Source organism: Penicillium canariense, assembly GCF_028826845.1.
Source record: "Penicillium canariense strain IBT 26290 chromosome Unknown utg000002l_segment0_segment0, whole genome shotgun sequence".
In the NCBI taxonomy this organism is placed as follows: domain Eukaryota; kingdom Fungi; phylum Ascomycota; class Eurotiomycetes; order Eurotiales; family Aspergillaceae; genus Penicillium; species Penicillium canariense.
In genome coordinates, this window is record NW_026622729.1 from 130,117 (window position 1) to 146,415 (window position 16,299).

A 16,299-nucleotide genomic window follows, 5' to 3' on the forward strand; every position below is an offset into this window, starting at 1 on the left:
AATTATATATTCCTTTCAATTTTCACAGGAGAGGGAATGCCATACCATCCCCTCTAGGATCGCTGCCAGCGCTATACACCAGCGACCCGTCATCATAGTGTAGACGGATGATCTGACCGCGACCAAACATCGCCCGCTTCCATTCAGTCAAGACTTCAATCTTGTGGCCCAGGCGACGCAAGCCTTCCACCACCTCGTTCGAGATTCCCTCCTCCACGAGGATGGTCCGGTCATTGCTCTCGTGTGTTGGCGCAGCAATGCAAATACGCGGGGAGTCCAGCGCAGCCTGGGGGTGATAACCGAAGGCCAGCATGTTCAACAAGACTTGCACATGGCCCTGCGGCTGCATGAAGCCACCCATGACGCCATAGACGGAGTGCAAGGATCCATCGGCAATGTTCGTGATGAGGGCAGGGATGATGGTGTGGTACGGACGCTTGCGCGGTGCCAATGCATTGGGATGTCCAGGGTCAAGAGAGAAGTTGCAACCGCGGTTTTGCAGCGTGAAACCACAGCCGGCCGGGATGATGGAGGTACCAAAGCCAGCATAGTTACTGTTGATGAAGGAGATACCATTGCCCTCGCAGTCGGTCACTGCGAAGTAAACGGTATCGCAGTGGTTGTGGGCAGGGCTCCCGTGATCCACGATGTCGGCGACGCGCTCAGGCGAGAACAGCTTCGCCCGCTCGGCCAGATAGTCGCGCGCCAGCAGACCTTGCGACGGCACTGGCTCGGTGTCTGGGTCAGTCACCCACCAGGCCGCATCGGCAAAGGCGATCCGTAGACTCTCAATCACCGCATGGAGATACTCTGCGGAATTGTGCTGAGCTTGACTAAAACGAGGGATTTTACCCGTTCGTTCCAGTTCCTCCATAATTCCAAGCGCCATCAATGCAACAATACCTTGCCCGTTTGGTGGGTGCTCCCAAATCTCCACGCCCTGGTTGGGCTCTCCATCCGTCCCAGGAGTCTGCTTAGAGATAATATCCTGGCCGGTAAACTTAAGAGAGATGGCTTCTGTCTCCTGGGTGCCGACCTCGGCATGATATGCCAGGTCCTCGAGGGTCATAAATCCGCCCCCGTTCTTAACCACCTGGACGATCTCCTGCGCCACTCGGCCCTGGTAGAAGCCCTTCTTGCCCTCTGCTGCCAGGGCGCGGAACGTCCTTGCAAGGCTGGGGTTCTTCATGATCTCCCCTGGAAGGGGAGCGCGGACGCCATCCTTGGCGGAGGGATCATCCTTGAGCATCTCACGGAAGTTGGGCGACGCGTTGCGGATGTCGCTCTCGCTCTCTTGCCACTATGGGCGAGTTAGCTGTCTTGCACCGCCAACGCAAAGAAGTCCAAATGCTTACCCCGTGGGACGAAAGCTCCGATACTGGAAATCCACTCTCACCCATCTCAATAGCCGGCTGCAAGATCTGTTGCATCGACAACTTCCCGCTCCCAAACTTCTCGACTGTGTCCACCCAGCCTGCAGCCGCGCCGGGCGTAGTGGCCGCCAGCGCGCTCAACATGGGAATACTGCCACTTGCGCCAGGGGCGAGGTTCAGTTCCTTGCGCACCTTGTCTAGGGTTGCTTCGCCGGGATACCGCCCAGACCCGTTCAACGCATGGACTTTCTTCGTTTTGGCATTGTAGAAAAGGCAGAACATGTCCCCTCCAATACCCGTCGATCCAGGTTCGGTCATGTTCAGGCCGGCCGCTAGAGACACAAACAGTCAGTTCATCTATTCTTTGGCAGCTTCACAAGTATTGCGCCTACCAACGGCAACGGCTGCATCCTGAAAAGTGTATCTCTCCGATTAGCACTGAGATATCTAAAGAGTACCCAGAACACGCAAAGAAAGACAAAGCATACCGCTGCATTTCCACCCTGGCTCAGAATCTTATGGCCCGCTGCCGCGGCTAGTGGTTGGGTGCATGATACAATGCCATTTTTGCTGTGGATAGTGCTCCGCCGACTGGCAAAAGGCACATACGCGGGGTCCGATTTCGCATAGACGGCTTTGGCGTTGAGCGGCATTTTGGAAAAGCAGGCAGGTTGCAAGGCCAACAGAAGAATTTAACGCGCGCGTACTCTTCTTATAAGGGGTCCTATCCGAGGGTAGTGGTTAGTAGCCAACTCGCTAAGATAACGGACTCTAAGCACCTTCTTAGATGGGCAAAATAGAGGGGGCAATGCCCCGCTTGGCTCGGCGGGCATGTGCCAATGGAGAAAGTTGGGGAAGTTGGAGTCGACAGGGTCTTATCGGTAAACTCTTATCAACGGGAAACGGAGACGCGCGAGAGATTGGAGGCGCCTCGTCTATGAAGGATACGCAGGGAAGGGTGATTCAGGGCCTCAATTCTGACAAAGGGCCGTAAATCAAAGGGCGGGTATGGTTGGATCTATCACTCAGGGCTATGTTCCGTGCAATTGTATATAGATGTATCGTCGTGCCCCAGCAAAACACAAAACACAGGCGCGTCCAGGGATAAACCTAGGCCACCAAACCTATTCCGATGTCGGAAATTTACTTTTTGTTTCCCTTCCATTGGGTTCAATCCGATCCGTTCCGCTAGTGGGAAACTCCCAGCATCACCATGTAGTTATAGGCCCTGATGCTTGACAGGGTGGAAGGCCCATCTCTTCGTCCCCCTCTCGGGCGGACCAGCCGAGCCTCGGTCCAGTGAGCCGGATCCGCGCAGAATGCTTGTTCAGCGAGACTGCGGCGCGAATGCCGTTAGGTAGGGAATAGAGAGCAACTATTGGCAGGGGCGAACGTGAACCCTGCCATCTGCTACCTTTCGTTCTATCGTAGTTAAGTGGTGCATCTATTGGTAAGCCGTGCTTAGCCAACGTTCTAGGGTGGGTAAAAACACAAGCGGGGCTGTGGGCGATTGGCGACAAACTCCCGCGCCGGAGGTCGGCCGAGAGGCCGAGCTTCTTTAATCGCTCGTCGCTCGTTCCCCGGCACGTTGTATCCTACACACCTTTGCCCCTGCCACACTGTCCGAAGCCCACCATGGCATCCATCCGAGCCAATTGCCGCAAGATCATGTGTATCGGCCGAAACTACGCGTGCGTGCCCCCTCCTGTGACCCATCTCTTTCGCAGTCGATCCTGCTCGACTCATCCCCTCAACCCTCCGGGTTGATTGGGCGCAAGCGCTGATGGATTATTCGGTAGCGATCACATTACGGAGCTGAACAACACCACGCCGAAGCAGCCTTTCTTCTTCCTGAAGCCTGCATCCTCCATCCTCCCTCCCGGTGCCGGCCCCGTTCTCCGCCCAAAGGGTGTCAGTCTGCACTATGAGGTGGAATTGGGTCTTGTGATTGGCAAGACCATCCGGGATCTTGATCCCGAGGACGAGCAGGGCGCTTTGGATGCCATTGAGAGTGAGTGATCGCCCTGCCAGGCCTGGCTTTCTTCTCTCGCCTCGGCCGACTAACGGTCTGCGACGTCTCTAATTAGGCTATGTGCTTGCCATCGATATGACCGCTCGCAATGTCCAAGAGGAAGCCAAGAAGAAGGGTCTTCCCTGGTCGATCGCCAAGGGTTTCGACACTTTCCTGCCCATTTCCGAAGTGATCGCCAAGTCGCGGATCCCGAACCCCCACGATGCCTTTCTTCGCCTGCGCGTCGGCCAGACCGAGCGCCAGGCCGATTCGACGAGTTTGATGCTACATCGTATTCCTCGGCAGCTGGCCCAGATCTCGCGTGTGATGACCCTGGAGAAGGGCGACATTGTGCTTACCGGCACGCCCAAGGGCGTGGGTGAGGTCAAGGCTGGAGACGTTATGTATGCCTCGATTGAGGTCAATGGCAAGGAGATCGAGGAGGGACGGATCCAGGTGGAGGTGCAGGACCGGGAGGGGCGCTATGAGTTCAAGGAGACCTAAAAGTCTTTGATTTCGTTTGATGTGAATATTGTGATTCCCTAGATATTTTGGTACATTTGGATCAAAGCGCTATGCATCACCCTGGCTCCCTAGTATGGTTCGTTTGTCTTCAGCCACCCCGTCACCTTTATATAATGATTCAACCATCCCCACATGGCCCGGATTATTCTCCAGATTGACGTACTCGGCCATGCCGCGCAGGGATGGCTAAAGCTTTTCCCGCACGGCCCGGCCGACTAATCAGACGCGCGACGAGCTCCTGCCCCACCACCCGCCGGCCCTCATCCGGCATCTGGGGAAAGTCCGGTCCATTGCTCGTCCATCTCCCACTGCTTTTCTTGTTTCCTTCCGCTTCCACTCATCCGATACCTATACCTATAACCTATACCTCTAACTATACAGATTTCTCCCGGCTACGTGCGCGATCGCCTAGTCTTGCCTCGCAGACGTCCTGGGCCTCGCTTACCTCCCCTTTATGCGACACCTGCAGCACATGCAGTGTCGAGTCATGGCACTGGCGCCTTTCAGCTAGATCAATACTTCGCCTTTCTGATAACAACCGCCCCGAATGCTTGAACGGAAATACCGCGTCCGCGAGCCTGTCGACTCCAATCATTCCACTGCCTGCGCCGACCCGACCAGGGACTCTTCTCTTCCCGCCATGCACCCCCCAGATCTTACTCCCCCGCGCACCTTCGCTCCCGATGCCTCGCTGATTCTTGTCGGCATCCGCGGCTGTGGCAAGCGATCGTTGGGGTTTGTTGCGGCGACAGCACTGAAGCGACGCTTCATCACAGAGGACCATTACTTCAAAGAGATCACCGGAGTCACGCGACATGGATATCTGAAGGAACATGGCAGCCAGGAATTCCAGCGCCGGGACATTGAGGTGGTGAAACAGATGATCGACAATCACCGGACTGGGTGTGTGATTGAATGTGGGTTGGGAAGTCTCACACGGCCTGTCCAAGATCATCTGCGGCGCATATCCACGACGAACCCGGTGGTCCACGTCGTTCGGGACATCGATCGCATTCAGCAACTCCTCGGCTTGGACGATCAATCGGTACGGCTTTTGCGCGAGGGAGACCCGTTACATCGAACCTGCTCCAACTTTGAGTTTTACAATGTCGAGGACCGTACGCGCGTTGTCTCAGAAGACGGAAGCCCCGACCCTCGATCGGCAGCTTACTCATTCAAGCTACAAGAGGTGAAAGAGGACCTTACCCGATTTGTCCGCTTTGTGACGGGAGTGGACGTGAACCATTCTAGTTACGACTCCCCCTTCGTCCTCTTAGAGACACCGCCGGAGCTTCGTTCCTTCACCCATGCCATCTTCGTGCGATCATCGGATCTTCTCGCGGATAACGTCAATCTGCCAGAGCTGGAGTCCGGTGGAGATGCCATTGAGCTCTGTGTCGACCGCTGGGGCCCTGAAACGCCAACCGTGATCAGCAAGCAGGTGTCTGTGCTTCGCCGCAATGCGCGGATTCCCATAATTCTTTCCGTGGACACGTCGTCCACAAGTGTTGGAAAGGAGCGTGATCAGTTGAGAACATATTTTGATATTTTGGAACATGGTCTTCGCTTGGCTGTTGAATACTTGGTTGTCGACCTCGGCCAGGACCGGTCACAACTCGCCCGGATTATTCGCGCTCGGGGCAAGACCAAGATCATTGGCCAGCATGTCCTTGAAGCGTCTTCCCGTGTGAAATGGGAGGACGATGGCTGCCTTTCTCTGTATAACGAGGCGGAAAAGCTAGGTTGTCAGCTCGTGCGCCTACTCCGGGTAGCCACGTCAAGGGAGGAAAACGCGACGGTCCTCGAGTTTACCAACAGGATCCGAGCTTTACCAGGACAGCACGCCCCCCTTATTGCCTACAACATCGGTCGCCTAGGACGCACGTCACAGGTGTTCAACTCGATTCTCACGGGGGTGACGCATCCTGCCATTACTCGAGAGACAGAGAATGACCTTGATGCACTAATAACTTCGCGCGACGCCGTTCGAGCTCTGTTCCAGAGCTATGTTCTTGATCCCCTGAAGTTCTGTATCCTGGGAGCCAGAGTATCGTACAGTCTGTCACCTGCTATGCACAACGCAGCCATTCAGCATTGTGGCCTGGGCCACGTCTACAGGATCCCTGATTCCCCTTCTCTCGCAGTATTGGATGAATTCCGGCGGGACCCTAATTTCGGCGGGTCTAGTGTTGTTCGACCGTGGCGTGTGGAGCTCTATCATAAACTTGCCGCGAAAAGCCGACACGCAGAGGCTATCGGGGCTATTAACACGATCATGCCCTTGCGAGGTACTTCTGATGGAACGATGTATTCGCTCCAGGAACAAGCCAGTCGACGCAACCAGGCCGGCCCGGTGTTGGGGTGGTATGGCGAGAACACGGACTGGGTGGGCATCATGACCTGCATCGCTCGTCACCTGTCCCCCCGAAATGCCATTAGTGCAAAGACAACTGGCCTTGTCATTGGCGCCGGTGGTATGGCGCGAGCAGCCATCTACGCGATGCTTCGTTTGGGCTGTCGTAAGATCTTCATCTATAACCGAACTCAATCGCGAGCGGAAGAGGTAGCACGGCACTTCAACTCCTGGGCGGCGTCTCAGGTCGACTCAGCTGAGGTGGTTCGGGTGCTCCGGTCTCTTCAGGATGACTGGCCCGATGATGCCAGTCCACCTAGTATGATTGCATCCTGCGTGCCTGCTGACCCAGACGGAGACGAACCCCCGGCCAACTTTGAGATGCCGATGCAATGGCTCGGCAGTCCAACTGGGGGTGTGGTGTTGGAGGTGAGTTCCGGATAGCCATAACGTTTACCGCCCCGGGTCCCATTCTAATACGAAACAGATGGCTTACAAGCCTTTGGACACGCCTCTACTACAACAGATGCGTCGGATCCGAAATGATAATGGACGGCCATGGGTTCTATCTGACGGACTGGAAAATGTGATAGAGCAAGGCATTGCGCAGTTTGAGTTGATGACCGGCCGCAAAGCCCCCCGGCGCCTGATGACCCTGGAGGTTCTTCGCCACTACGAAGGGGAAAGCGGCCGATTTGATGAAGAGACGATCCAGGCTCGATTGGATGGCATTTGTTCGTAGACTGGTGCAACACATCGCCACAGACAGATTGAGAGGTTCTACTTTCGGTCATAGTGTTCGGGCCGTGAGCTCAAATGTGGGAGTGGGAATCACAAATCATGTGTCTATTTTACAAGGCCCCTTCATCCTAGAGCATGCTGCTATGTATATGCAAACGTTAAAGAATCAAAATATTAATACAAGCCATCCGTGTCAAATAGGCCATCCTCGGCATCCGTATGTCTCAGGTTGTGGATTTGGAAAGCCACACGGCAAGCAGCGTTGTAAAATGAATGGAAATCAGACTCCGCAGAGATTTGAGACCCATCGTCATTCACGCTGGTGGCCGTACTTGAGATCTTCATGTCCAGGGAAACGTCCGTTGTACGAGCAGCGAGGAACGGCCCGCTCTCGTAGAAGCTATAATTCAGCCGTCGACCGGCGAAATTAAACTGCTGAAGAGCAGCATCCCGGATATCGTTGAGTGGAGGCAAAATATACTCCGCTGTGAGCGAAGTCGCACTATCAGAGTGCGCTGCAGATTGAAGAAGATCGGCGGGAAGAGAAATCTGACAGAATGCCGGTAATGAGATCGAGTCACTCGACGTCCTTCTGGAATCGAACGCGTCGCGCAAGGACGATCGGATGCTCTCCGCAAGGCCTTGATAAGCTGGAGATTCGGCAATTGCAGCCTCCGAAAGCTCACAGTAAGCTGTACGTGTAAATCGTAAGTCGAGGCCGTTCTCAGGCAGGAGATAATCAACAGCGTTCGACTCGAGAACCAATTTGATGCTTCGCACGTCAAACGGGTTCTCAGAACTCCGCGTAGAGTCTCTTGACCTAGAGGCAATTTTGACGTCCAGTTTTGGGACAACGCCAGAATATGCGAAGGATGGAGTCAGTCGAATGTGGTGTACTTGAGTTTCATCCTCGGGGGTGATGGGCTGAAGGGATCCCAGGAAACGCGTGATCTGGGGGATCTCTGTTGCAAAGGTCCTTTGCAGAAATGACTTTCCCAGCTGCGAAGCACTGATGGGCGCATCTTCGAGCGAGGATTTCCGGGCGAATAGACAGCAACCTACGGCAGCAGTCACAGACTCGTGTACCGTCAAGCCGCCCTTCAGGCCGGAATTTGGAGCAGGAGCCTTGCGAAGAAGGCTCAGCAAATGGTCCGAGAGGCGTGTTTGGTGACCGTCGAAGAAAGGAGTCGGGTTGCTTTTCATCTCCACGGCCTGTGTAGAGGGCATGGCCCATCGAAACCACTCCTTTTGTTGATCGGGCCATGAAACATTGGCTCCTGGGTTATATTTGTACACATTCGCAGGCTCAGAAGCAGGGAAATAGGTGGAGAAGGGGACGGATGCGGGAGTGCTCCCGTGAAGCGCAAGGTTGAGGGTCCTGCGAGCGTTGTCCGCACCATGTTTGTTTTCTGCAAGATACAAGATCCTTTCTGGAACCTGTGAGGATGCCGGTTCCAAAGCAACACCGTATGTTTCGCTTACCCAGTCCAAGAAGCGTGAAGAGAATACCTGACCGAATCCGGGGTGGGGGTGGGGGCTCTGATGTCAACTGCATCCTCTCGGATTCTCGCTGTGGCGTCAAGGATGATTTCGCGTATGGACTCGCATGCACCTTGACGTCCTGTGATCCTCACCAGGCCCAGTGAGCTAGTGATATCGATGCTGGATTGGTGTAGACCGGCCACTTCGTCAAAGGAAAAGTGCTCTGCATTCAGGAGGAGAGCGATGAAGGCAGGTGGAAGGCGGAGGTCTAGCTGGCCAATTTCATCGGCGATCGACAGTTGCCAACAGTCTCGAAGGATCCGCTCCGCCAGCAGTGGCTTGCCCTTCAAGTCCTGTGATGTAGGCACTCGGTTGGCCACCCCGGTCTGGCCCACTGAATTGGCATGCACAAACGCGGAGGTGCCAGGCCTCCACCTTCCCGTGCTACCCTCTGGCTGGGACTCATGTGGGACGTATGCCTCGATATACTCCGATAGTTGTGTGTAGGTGAATGATGATGCCAGGCTAGACCGCACGGCCTCCCAGTCGCTGTCGGCCAACTTTCCCATTGGGCCCCAGGAGGACCGGTAACTCTCGATTCTTTCTCGGATTAGGCTCGGAGTCGGAATGGCAGCTTCTTCCTCCAGATCCTCCAGCATCGAGCCCAGAGTGACTGTCCGCGCATCCTCGCCGGTTGTGTCTTTCGTTTCGCGCGGCTTTCGATTCGAGGTCCGGGTGCGCTTCGGGGGCACGACTACGATCTCGCCGGGTTTTCCGAGTGAATCAACGCCCAGTGGTAACCTCCGGCTTTCAGGCTGGCTTTTTGAACGGCGACGATGGCGGGTTGTATGTTGGTTCGGCTCGTCGGGGTGCGAAAATGAATTTTCGGAGCTGGAGCTTTGAAACCGCAGGTTCAAAGGGCTGAGACCGTTGGAATGTGCAGTCCATGACGGGACAAAGCTTCTCTGGGAAACGGAAGAGCCCCAGAACCCCAGTACACTCCGGGGATGGCGTCGTATGGTAGCCATGGAGCAGGCGTCGCAACGAAGTCGCAACGGAGTCGCGGCGAAGTTGCCGATGCGCTCGTCGACAGGTCGTAACCGGGCTAATCCTAAATAGGAAGGCTTTCATGCCTCAGGTGTCGACTAGTTCTGCCCACTTTTGTCGTTTACTGCGTTCATTGCCGACGGGATCAAATGAAATTGGGGGACCATATGTTTAAAATCATCGCGTAGATAGCTTGACTGTCGATGCCATATTGACATCGGAGATGTGCGGGTAGGTTACTGCTGCTCTCTGCCATACCGCAGCCTTAGAAGAAATGAAAAGCATTTAGATGCTATGATTTTTTCGCAACCTGTCCCAAGACTTGAGTGCTCTATACAGTTACCAATAGCCAGTATACTGGCTTCCGAAGAATGGACCCGATAGCTATTGGTCTCCAGCAGCTTGGCCGTTCTGAGTAGCAAACTACGATCGACACATCGACACACATACACTGGAGCAGAACGGCTCAGATAACAAACTAGTAGGATGAAGCTGTAATTTTTTTGGCTTCTTTGCTTCTCGAGCAGCTCTGAAAGCCCCTTTGGGGTGTCTGCACAGAAGAAAATTGCTTCATGGCGATAAGGTATCGCTATGTGTATGGATATATCGAGCGTTAAGGTTAGAGTGCGAACCCAATAAACTAATTTGCTTTTGCTTTGATTTTTTCCCATTGGCCAATATCCAGGTGTGGATGTAGTTTAGCTAGCACTTTGCTTTTGTTTTCAGCCCATTTGGGATGAAGCTGTCGACTGCGATTGGCAGGTGCTGGCAACATCGCGCCCAGAGATGATGCAATCCGCATTCGGCGAATTCTGATTGGCTGCATTCGGTCCCTTTTGGGACCGGCTGGAAAGACCAGCTGCACTCGCATTTAAGGTTATTTGGCTCCCTGAGCGATCTATATTGATCTCCATATCGTTCGGAGTCGTTCACCATCGTTCACCATCGTTCTCTTGTCGCGCCATCAATGGCAGCGCGATCCCCGTCTTCCCCAGACCCGCGTGGCAGGACCCCGCTTTGATCCATCGTGGCCCTCTATTGGCACACGACCATTGACCATTCACCATTGACGGCGCCCGACCCAGCGACTCGGGGACTACCGATTGCCCCGATCGCACGTCAAAAAAATAACGCCCTGCATTCGCCCCCCGTCTCTTCTGCTATCCAGGTCCAAATTGCATGCCTCCTTCCCCCTATCGTCTAAACCATGACCGACCCATACGATCGGCCGGGAGGCCCTGAGCTGCCGGCCAATAGCCTCTTACGGGGCTCACGGCCGCCTTCTCCACGGGAAGCGGAAACTATCGAGCTCGATGAAATTCAAACACACGAGGACAACGAGCAGATGAATTACTCCTCTCCATCCGTGTCCTCCGGAGAGGAGTACCGGATGACCAGGGTAACGTCTCGGTCGACGGTGCGCCGCCGCTCCGAGAGAAATGGAGCTTGGAGTAAGGTCTGTCGCTTCTGGAGACATAATGTCACCCTGACGGTACCCCAGAAAAGCAATCGTGATCACCTTGGTACGTTGAGCGACATTATCATTCCTGGAGGAGCTGGGTAGTCCGGAAGACTGACCCGATCTATGCGATGTATACAGCGCTCGAACGAACCTTCCTCGCCTACATCCGCACCTCTGTGACTATCGCCATGCAAGGGGTTCTGATTGCGCAGCTGTTCCGCCTGCAGCGACCGACCACCCCGGAAGATCGTCTGCGATTCTACGAGGTCGGCATTCCACTCTCCGTAGCTTGCCACTGTGTAGCGCTTCTGGTGGCCCTGATCGGGGCATATCGATTCTGGCGGCAGCAGAGTGCGATTTCAGTGGGAAAGGTTCATGCTGGCGGCTGGGAGCTCAATTCAGTGGGAATATTACTCTTCTTAGTAGGTTTAGTACTTTGGCTTCGGGTCTGAAACCCATCTCGGGAAGAATCAACTGCTTACGAAGTGGCTGCGCTGTAGTTGATTTTGGCGACTCTCGTTCTTTCTGTTGTGATCATCATCGAAATTGACTTGCAATCGGGAACACTCATGCGACGAAGGTTCTAATCACACCGGTTGACGACTGCAAATAATGGCTCCCTTAGAATCATATTGATAATGAGCATGAAAAAAAGTATACGACAACTAATCTGTTCTGTTTGTGATCCAACTAAATAAATTAAGCTTGTGTGGTTGCTGGTAATGACACCTGGTAAGCTGTACGTTGCCCGTGGTCCTCCACCATTGATTGATTGTCAGACCCCGTGTGAGTTATAGAGGGGGTTTAGCAAGAGTAGGGAAATCAGATCACACAGTGTAGGATACAGCTTGAGATTAAATTTCAATTGACGGTGTTCCACGCGCATTAAACAAGTACGTTGACCGCACTGAGCAAGACGATTCCACTCTGTACATAGGCAATCTTCTTCCTCTTTCACCCAATCTAATAACGGATAACATCTTCAAATGTTGGCACCTCCGTTCAGCGGGAGGATTTGGCCTACGAAGATCCATGGATTAGCCTGCATTCAATCTTCCCAAAGGGTCTCCACCCGAAAAATCTCCACTCACCGTTGATCCATTCTCCTGCGGGGCTGGCCAAGAATGCGACCACACGGCCAATATCGGCCGGGACACCGCACCGCTTGAGGGGACTTCCATTTGCCAGCGCCTGCTCGATCTCCTCGAGCGACGAGTCCTGATCGCAGCCAGGGGCATAGCGCCACGCGTTGCGCAACCACATGTCGCTCTTAATGCCGGCCGGGGCGATCGCATTGACAGTGCAGCGCTTCTTGCCGAAGTCGGCTGCGAAGCAGCGCGTGAAGCCTTCGACCGCACTTTTGCTGCCTGCGTACAGTGAGTGTCCGGGGACACCCACGCCCGCAGCGATAGACGACATCAGCACCACGCGTCCGCCGGGCTGAATATAGTCATAGGCGTTCTTCGCCACGAAGAATTGGGCCCGGGTGTTGAGATCGAAGACATCGTTGAAGTCTTGGATCGTGGTGTCGGCCAGCGAGACAAACTTCTCGGTTCCTGAGTTGGAGACAACGATGTCGAGTTGGCCGAAATGCGTCACCACCTGTTGGAACAGCTTCTCAATGGCCTCAACCTTGGTCAAGTCGGCCTGGAAAGCGGCCGCATGGACTCCCAGGCTTTTGATCTCCATGACCATCTGCTCGGCCGACGCAGGGTCCCTGGCGAAGTTGATAGCCACCGAGGCACCTTTCTTAGCTAGCTCGAGGGCAATTCCAGACCCGATACCTCGGCTGCCACCCGTCACCAGGGCGACTTTGCCGGCGAGCTCGGCGGGAGCGGCGTTGGGGTTGGTCACGACCATTGTAGTTTGGCGCTGGGGACGATGTGAAGGATATTGGGGAAATGCGACCGGGCGATATATTCAACAGGACCAAAAAAAAGCAGGATGAGATTGAGTGGAAAAGCACTTCAGGTTTTAAAGAACGTTACGACTACACTGGTCGGAAGCTGAAATCAGATATATACGTGGGTCGCATCCCGCCCAGACCAGAGGCTAGCCCCGGTGAAGGGCCTTTGTAAACCGGTTTGGGAGTATTGATTAATGCTAATTTACGTTGCGATGCAAATCCCGACTTCTGACATGGTGCTTCGGGGGCATGGAAGTTGTTTTCATGCCCACTGTGACTGCACAGGTTGCCGCATGCGGAAGGCTTTGTCTTAGAATAGCGTAAATGGTTACCCCCGCATGTCACATCACGGGCGTTCGGTTGCATTTCGACGTACCTGTTCCTGGTCAAGACATGCGTGGTATTTTGGCCGGATCCGGTGGTCTCCAAGGCCATGCGCGAAGCACAAACCACTGACTACTCGCAGATATACCCGATGGCCCGCTCCAGCGCGGCAGCGATGTCTATAGATTGCATCAAAGCCTATCTCAAAGAGCCTCAACATGTCGCCCGCCGTTAAACTCAACCCCGAGCCCGACTTGGATATTAGCTTTCAGGGTACTGTCGAATGCGGCCCCACCACTCAGAAATAGTTACTGATCATAATAGACTTTTTGGTCCTTTCTAAGCTTGTTTTTGACTGGGCTGATAGCTACGATGCCAAGGTACGCAGAATTCGGCTGAATTGAACGCCGAGCAGATCCAAAGACTGACTGGAACTTGCCCACAGGACTGGAAGCGCCTCCGCAGCATCATTGCCCCAACTCTGACAGTACGTTTATTTTTTTTTCTGCGTCTATACAATGGAAGCACATGCGAGAGCAAACGTGGATTTGTCATCTGCTGACATCCAAATGCTGACTTAGGTCGATTACACAAAAATCGGCCTCAAGAGATGGGACAATATGGCTGCCGACGACTACATGGCTATGGTGACCCACCCAGGATTCTTGGGGGATCCCACCATCAAGACGCAGCATCTACTCGGCCAGACCTGGTGGGAGAAGATCTCCGATACCGAGGTGATCGGTTACCATCAGCTCCGCGCCGCGCATCAAGTGTATACGACCGACGGTTTGGACGAGGTCAAGCTGCGGGGTCATTCGCACGCCACCAATGAACACTACTATCGGAAGGTCGATGGTGTGTGGAAATTCGCAGGGTTGAAGCCCAATGTGAGGTGGAACGAACTTCGTTTCGACGAGGTTTTCAAGGGGTTGGATTAATTGCCCACGCATGTGCATGTCCATCATGAAGCCCCTTTCACGATGGCATATACCTAGGCCCACCTTTGGAACTATGCTAGAATTGCCCTCCAATCAAACCGTTTCCATGGCTTGATCTTCTCGCTCACAAACAGTCACCACGAATCTTTTCCTCCAAGAATAGTGGTACCTCGAAATGCCCTGGTAGCTATCAAGCACGTTGACTGCCCCCTCGCGATAAAACTTTTGGCTTCCATAGCTGCCATGACTAGCCACAAAGGCCAAAGCTGGGTAGGGGCCGTAACTGAGAGGGGCCTAAGATCTCCGTGTGATATCTACTGCATGCTGATCCGCAGCATATCTTAACTCGTCGGCCACTAAAAATTATGAGAAGCATATCCCGACACTGTGGTAGACTAGTTCTTATGCTGATAGACACTTAATCTGGTTCATTGCGGGGGCAATTGGGAGAGAATCTTGGAGGTCGCCTGCGATGGTCACTGTTGACACCTACCTATCCACGAAACTTGTACTAACCGAAATCTCAAAAGAACAAGATTATATTGAGAAATTGTAAGGTTTGTGTGGAAAATGAATTTAGTCTATCTCATGAATCTATTGCTACATATATCTTGCATCAGTCGTAAAAAGCCTTCTGCAGGGCATCACACATAAGTGTGATACACCTCTTTCCCTCCGATAGAGCACCATCCATGGCCAGGAATGGGTGCGGCATTCCCTTCATAACTTGGAGGTCGACCTCGACACCGGCCCTTTGGAGTTTCTCGGCATATTGTTCACCCTCCGTACGCAGCACGTCCAGCTCGCCGACCATGACGAGAGCAGGTGGAAGCTGAGACCAGTCACCAGTATAAAATAGCGGGCTAGCCTCGGGATTGGTACGATCAGCCTCGTTGGGAAGATAGTGATCGCGGTACCAAATCATTTTGAGTGCGGGTAGAGCCGGCGTATGTTCATAGCGACGGTATGACTCGTTGTTGGCCACCGTCGCGGTGTTATCGGTCACCGGAACCGAGAGCAGCTGGGCTTGGAAGCGCACAGGGGGCGACAGAGTCAATGCTTTATGTGTCATGATCGCAGCAAGATTGCCACCAGCCGATGACCCGCCAGTTGCGAGCTTAGATGGGTTGATGGACAGCGCAGAAGGACCCTGCTGGACCAGCCAGAGGAGCGCCTCCCAGCAGTCGTGGACGGCCGCCGGCCAAGGTTGTTCGGGTGCCAGACTGGTCGAATCTGTTAGATAATAGTACTCCATCGCTGCATGGATCGCCCATGCAGGCGTTACAGCCATGACGCTTTCAAACCTACCGGTAATCAACCGTTACCACCACGCAGTTACCTCGGACACACAAATTTGAGCACACGACATTCTCGGTGTCAATATTGCCCAGCACCCAGCCACCGCCGTGGAAGTACAGCATCACAGGCCACCCGCCGGTGGGGACCTCACCCTGGGGAGTAAAGCAGCGAATTGGCACTGGCGGTCCCTCGGTGGCCTGGCGCTGCACGATGAGATCCTGCGTCTTGCCCACTTCCAGCATTGGACCCGCGCCGGGAATCAAAACTCCACTAGTGCGCGACGCAGCGACCGGCTGCAAGTGAACCTGCTGGTTGTTGATGACATGCTGGTTATAGAAGTCGACATACTCCGGGTCGAGCAGATCCTTGACGGACTCGTGCAGGGGGTACGGGGGTTGATTGACGCCGGTAACGGACATGGTGACGGATAAGGAGAGAGTAAAGGCAGGAGAAGGGGTCAGAGAAAGAAAATGAGCGAAAAGGCGAAGCAGCTGTTGTGTTGGGGTCAAAAGCCCCCTTGCATCTGAAAGCCCCATCCCGCGCAGCCCCCACGCGTCGAGCGGGATACCTCAAGCAACTCATGCCCCGCGCGGGGGTCAGCGCCGATAAACGATAAGCGGGGTCCTACGGGTGAGCAATTATCGAACGAAGATGTAACTATACCAGTTTGCGACAAGTTCAACCCGCCCAACTTAGTTCAGCAGGTTTCATGGGCTGCTGCTGTAACGCACCCCTCCCTTTCTGTCACTGTACCCCTCTACTTGCCTTGGCATTACACCTGTAGATCCCATATTTTATACCGTCTCGCTTGTCCTCCGAGCGCGGGATGCAAGAT

General features: G+C 54.2%; 8 protein-coding genes across 8 annotated transcripts; 4 read left to right on the forward strand and 4 right to left on the reverse strand.

Annotated features, from left to right (window-relative positions):
- Positions 1-22: 22 nt before the first annotated feature.
- On the reverse strand, positions 23-2,026 carry N7482_003224 (gamma-glutamyltransferase family protein; the record flags this gene model as incomplete). The annotated part of the gene is made up of 4 exons (XM_056685349.1): positions 23-1,300; positions 1,356-1,705; positions 1,766-1,784; positions 1,862-2,026. The coding sequence occupies 4 exons, from the start codon at positions 2,024-2,026 to the stop codon at positions 23-25; spliced, it is 1,812 nt and encodes a 603-aa protein (XP_056544091.1).
- A 982-nt stretch (positions 2,027-3,008) lies between these two features.
- Positions 3,009-3,888, forward strand: N7482_003225 (fumarylacetoacetate hydrolase family protein; the record flags this gene model as incomplete). The annotated part of the gene is made up of 3 exons (XM_056685350.1): positions 3,009-3,064; positions 3,173-3,384; positions 3,461-3,888. The coding sequence occupies 3 exons, from the start codon at positions 3,009-3,011 to the stop codon at positions 3,886-3,888; spliced, it is 696 nt and encodes a 231-aa protein (XP_056544092.1).
- A 568-nt stretch (positions 3,889-4,456) lies between these two features.
- On the forward strand, positions 4,457-7,004 carry N7482_003226 (repressor protein; the record flags this gene model as incomplete). The annotated part of the gene is made up of 2 exons (XM_056685351.1): positions 4,457-6,691; positions 6,750-7,004. 2 exons carry the CDS (start codon positions 4,457-4,459, stop codon positions 7,002-7,004), a joined length of 2,490 nt encoding a protein of 829 aa, XP_056544093.1.
- A 173-nt stretch (positions 7,005-7,177) lies between these two features.
- On the reverse strand, positions 7,178-9,513 carry N7482_003227 (putative respiratory complex assembly protein Rmp1; the record flags this gene model as incomplete). Its single annotated transcript, XM_056685352.1, has 2 exons — positions 7,178-8,440; positions 8,518-9,513. The coding sequence occupies 2 exons, from the start codon at positions 9,511-9,513 to the stop codon at positions 7,178-7,180; spliced, it is 2,259 nt and encodes a 752-aa protein (XP_056544094.1).
- Positions 9,514-10,739: 1,226 nt separating this feature from the next.
- Positions 10,740-11,581, forward strand: N7482_003228 (DUF202 domain-containing protein; the record flags this gene model as incomplete). Its single annotated transcript, XM_056685353.1, has 3 exons — positions 10,740-11,055; positions 11,133-11,416; positions 11,495-11,581. The coding sequence occupies 3 exons, from the start codon at positions 10,740-10,742 to the stop codon at positions 11,579-11,581; spliced, it is 687 nt and encodes a 228-aa protein (XP_056544095.1).
- A 395-nt stretch (positions 11,582-11,976) lies between these two features.
- N7482_003229 (Hydroxynaphthalene reductase arp2) lies at positions 11,977-12,854 on the reverse strand (the record flags this gene model as incomplete). The annotated part of the gene is made up of 2 exons (XM_056685354.1): positions 11,977-12,014; positions 12,086-12,854. The coding sequence occupies 2 exons, from the start codon at positions 12,852-12,854 to the stop codon at positions 11,977-11,979; spliced, it is 807 nt and encodes a 268-aa protein (XP_056544096.1).
- A 588-nt stretch (positions 12,855-13,442) lies between these two features.
- Positions 13,443-14,165, forward strand: arp1 (scytalone dehydratase arp1; the record flags this gene model as incomplete). Its single annotated transcript, XM_056685355.1, has 4 exons — positions 13,443-13,497; positions 13,549-13,604; positions 13,670-13,711; positions 13,806-14,165. The coding sequence occupies 4 exons, from the start codon at positions 13,443-13,445 to the stop codon at positions 14,163-14,165; spliced, it is 513 nt and encodes a 170-aa protein (XP_056544097.1).
- Positions 14,166-14,781: 616 nt separating this feature from the next.
- N7482_003231 (alpha/beta hydrolase) lies at positions 14,782-15,883 on the reverse strand (the record flags this gene model as incomplete). Its single annotated transcript, XM_056685356.1, has 2 exons — positions 14,782-15,388; positions 15,474-15,883. The coding sequence occupies 2 exons, from the start codon at positions 15,881-15,883 to the stop codon at positions 14,782-14,784; spliced, it is 1,017 nt and encodes a 338-aa protein (XP_056544098.1).
- Between the last annotated feature and the right edge of the window lie 416 nt (positions 15,884-16,299).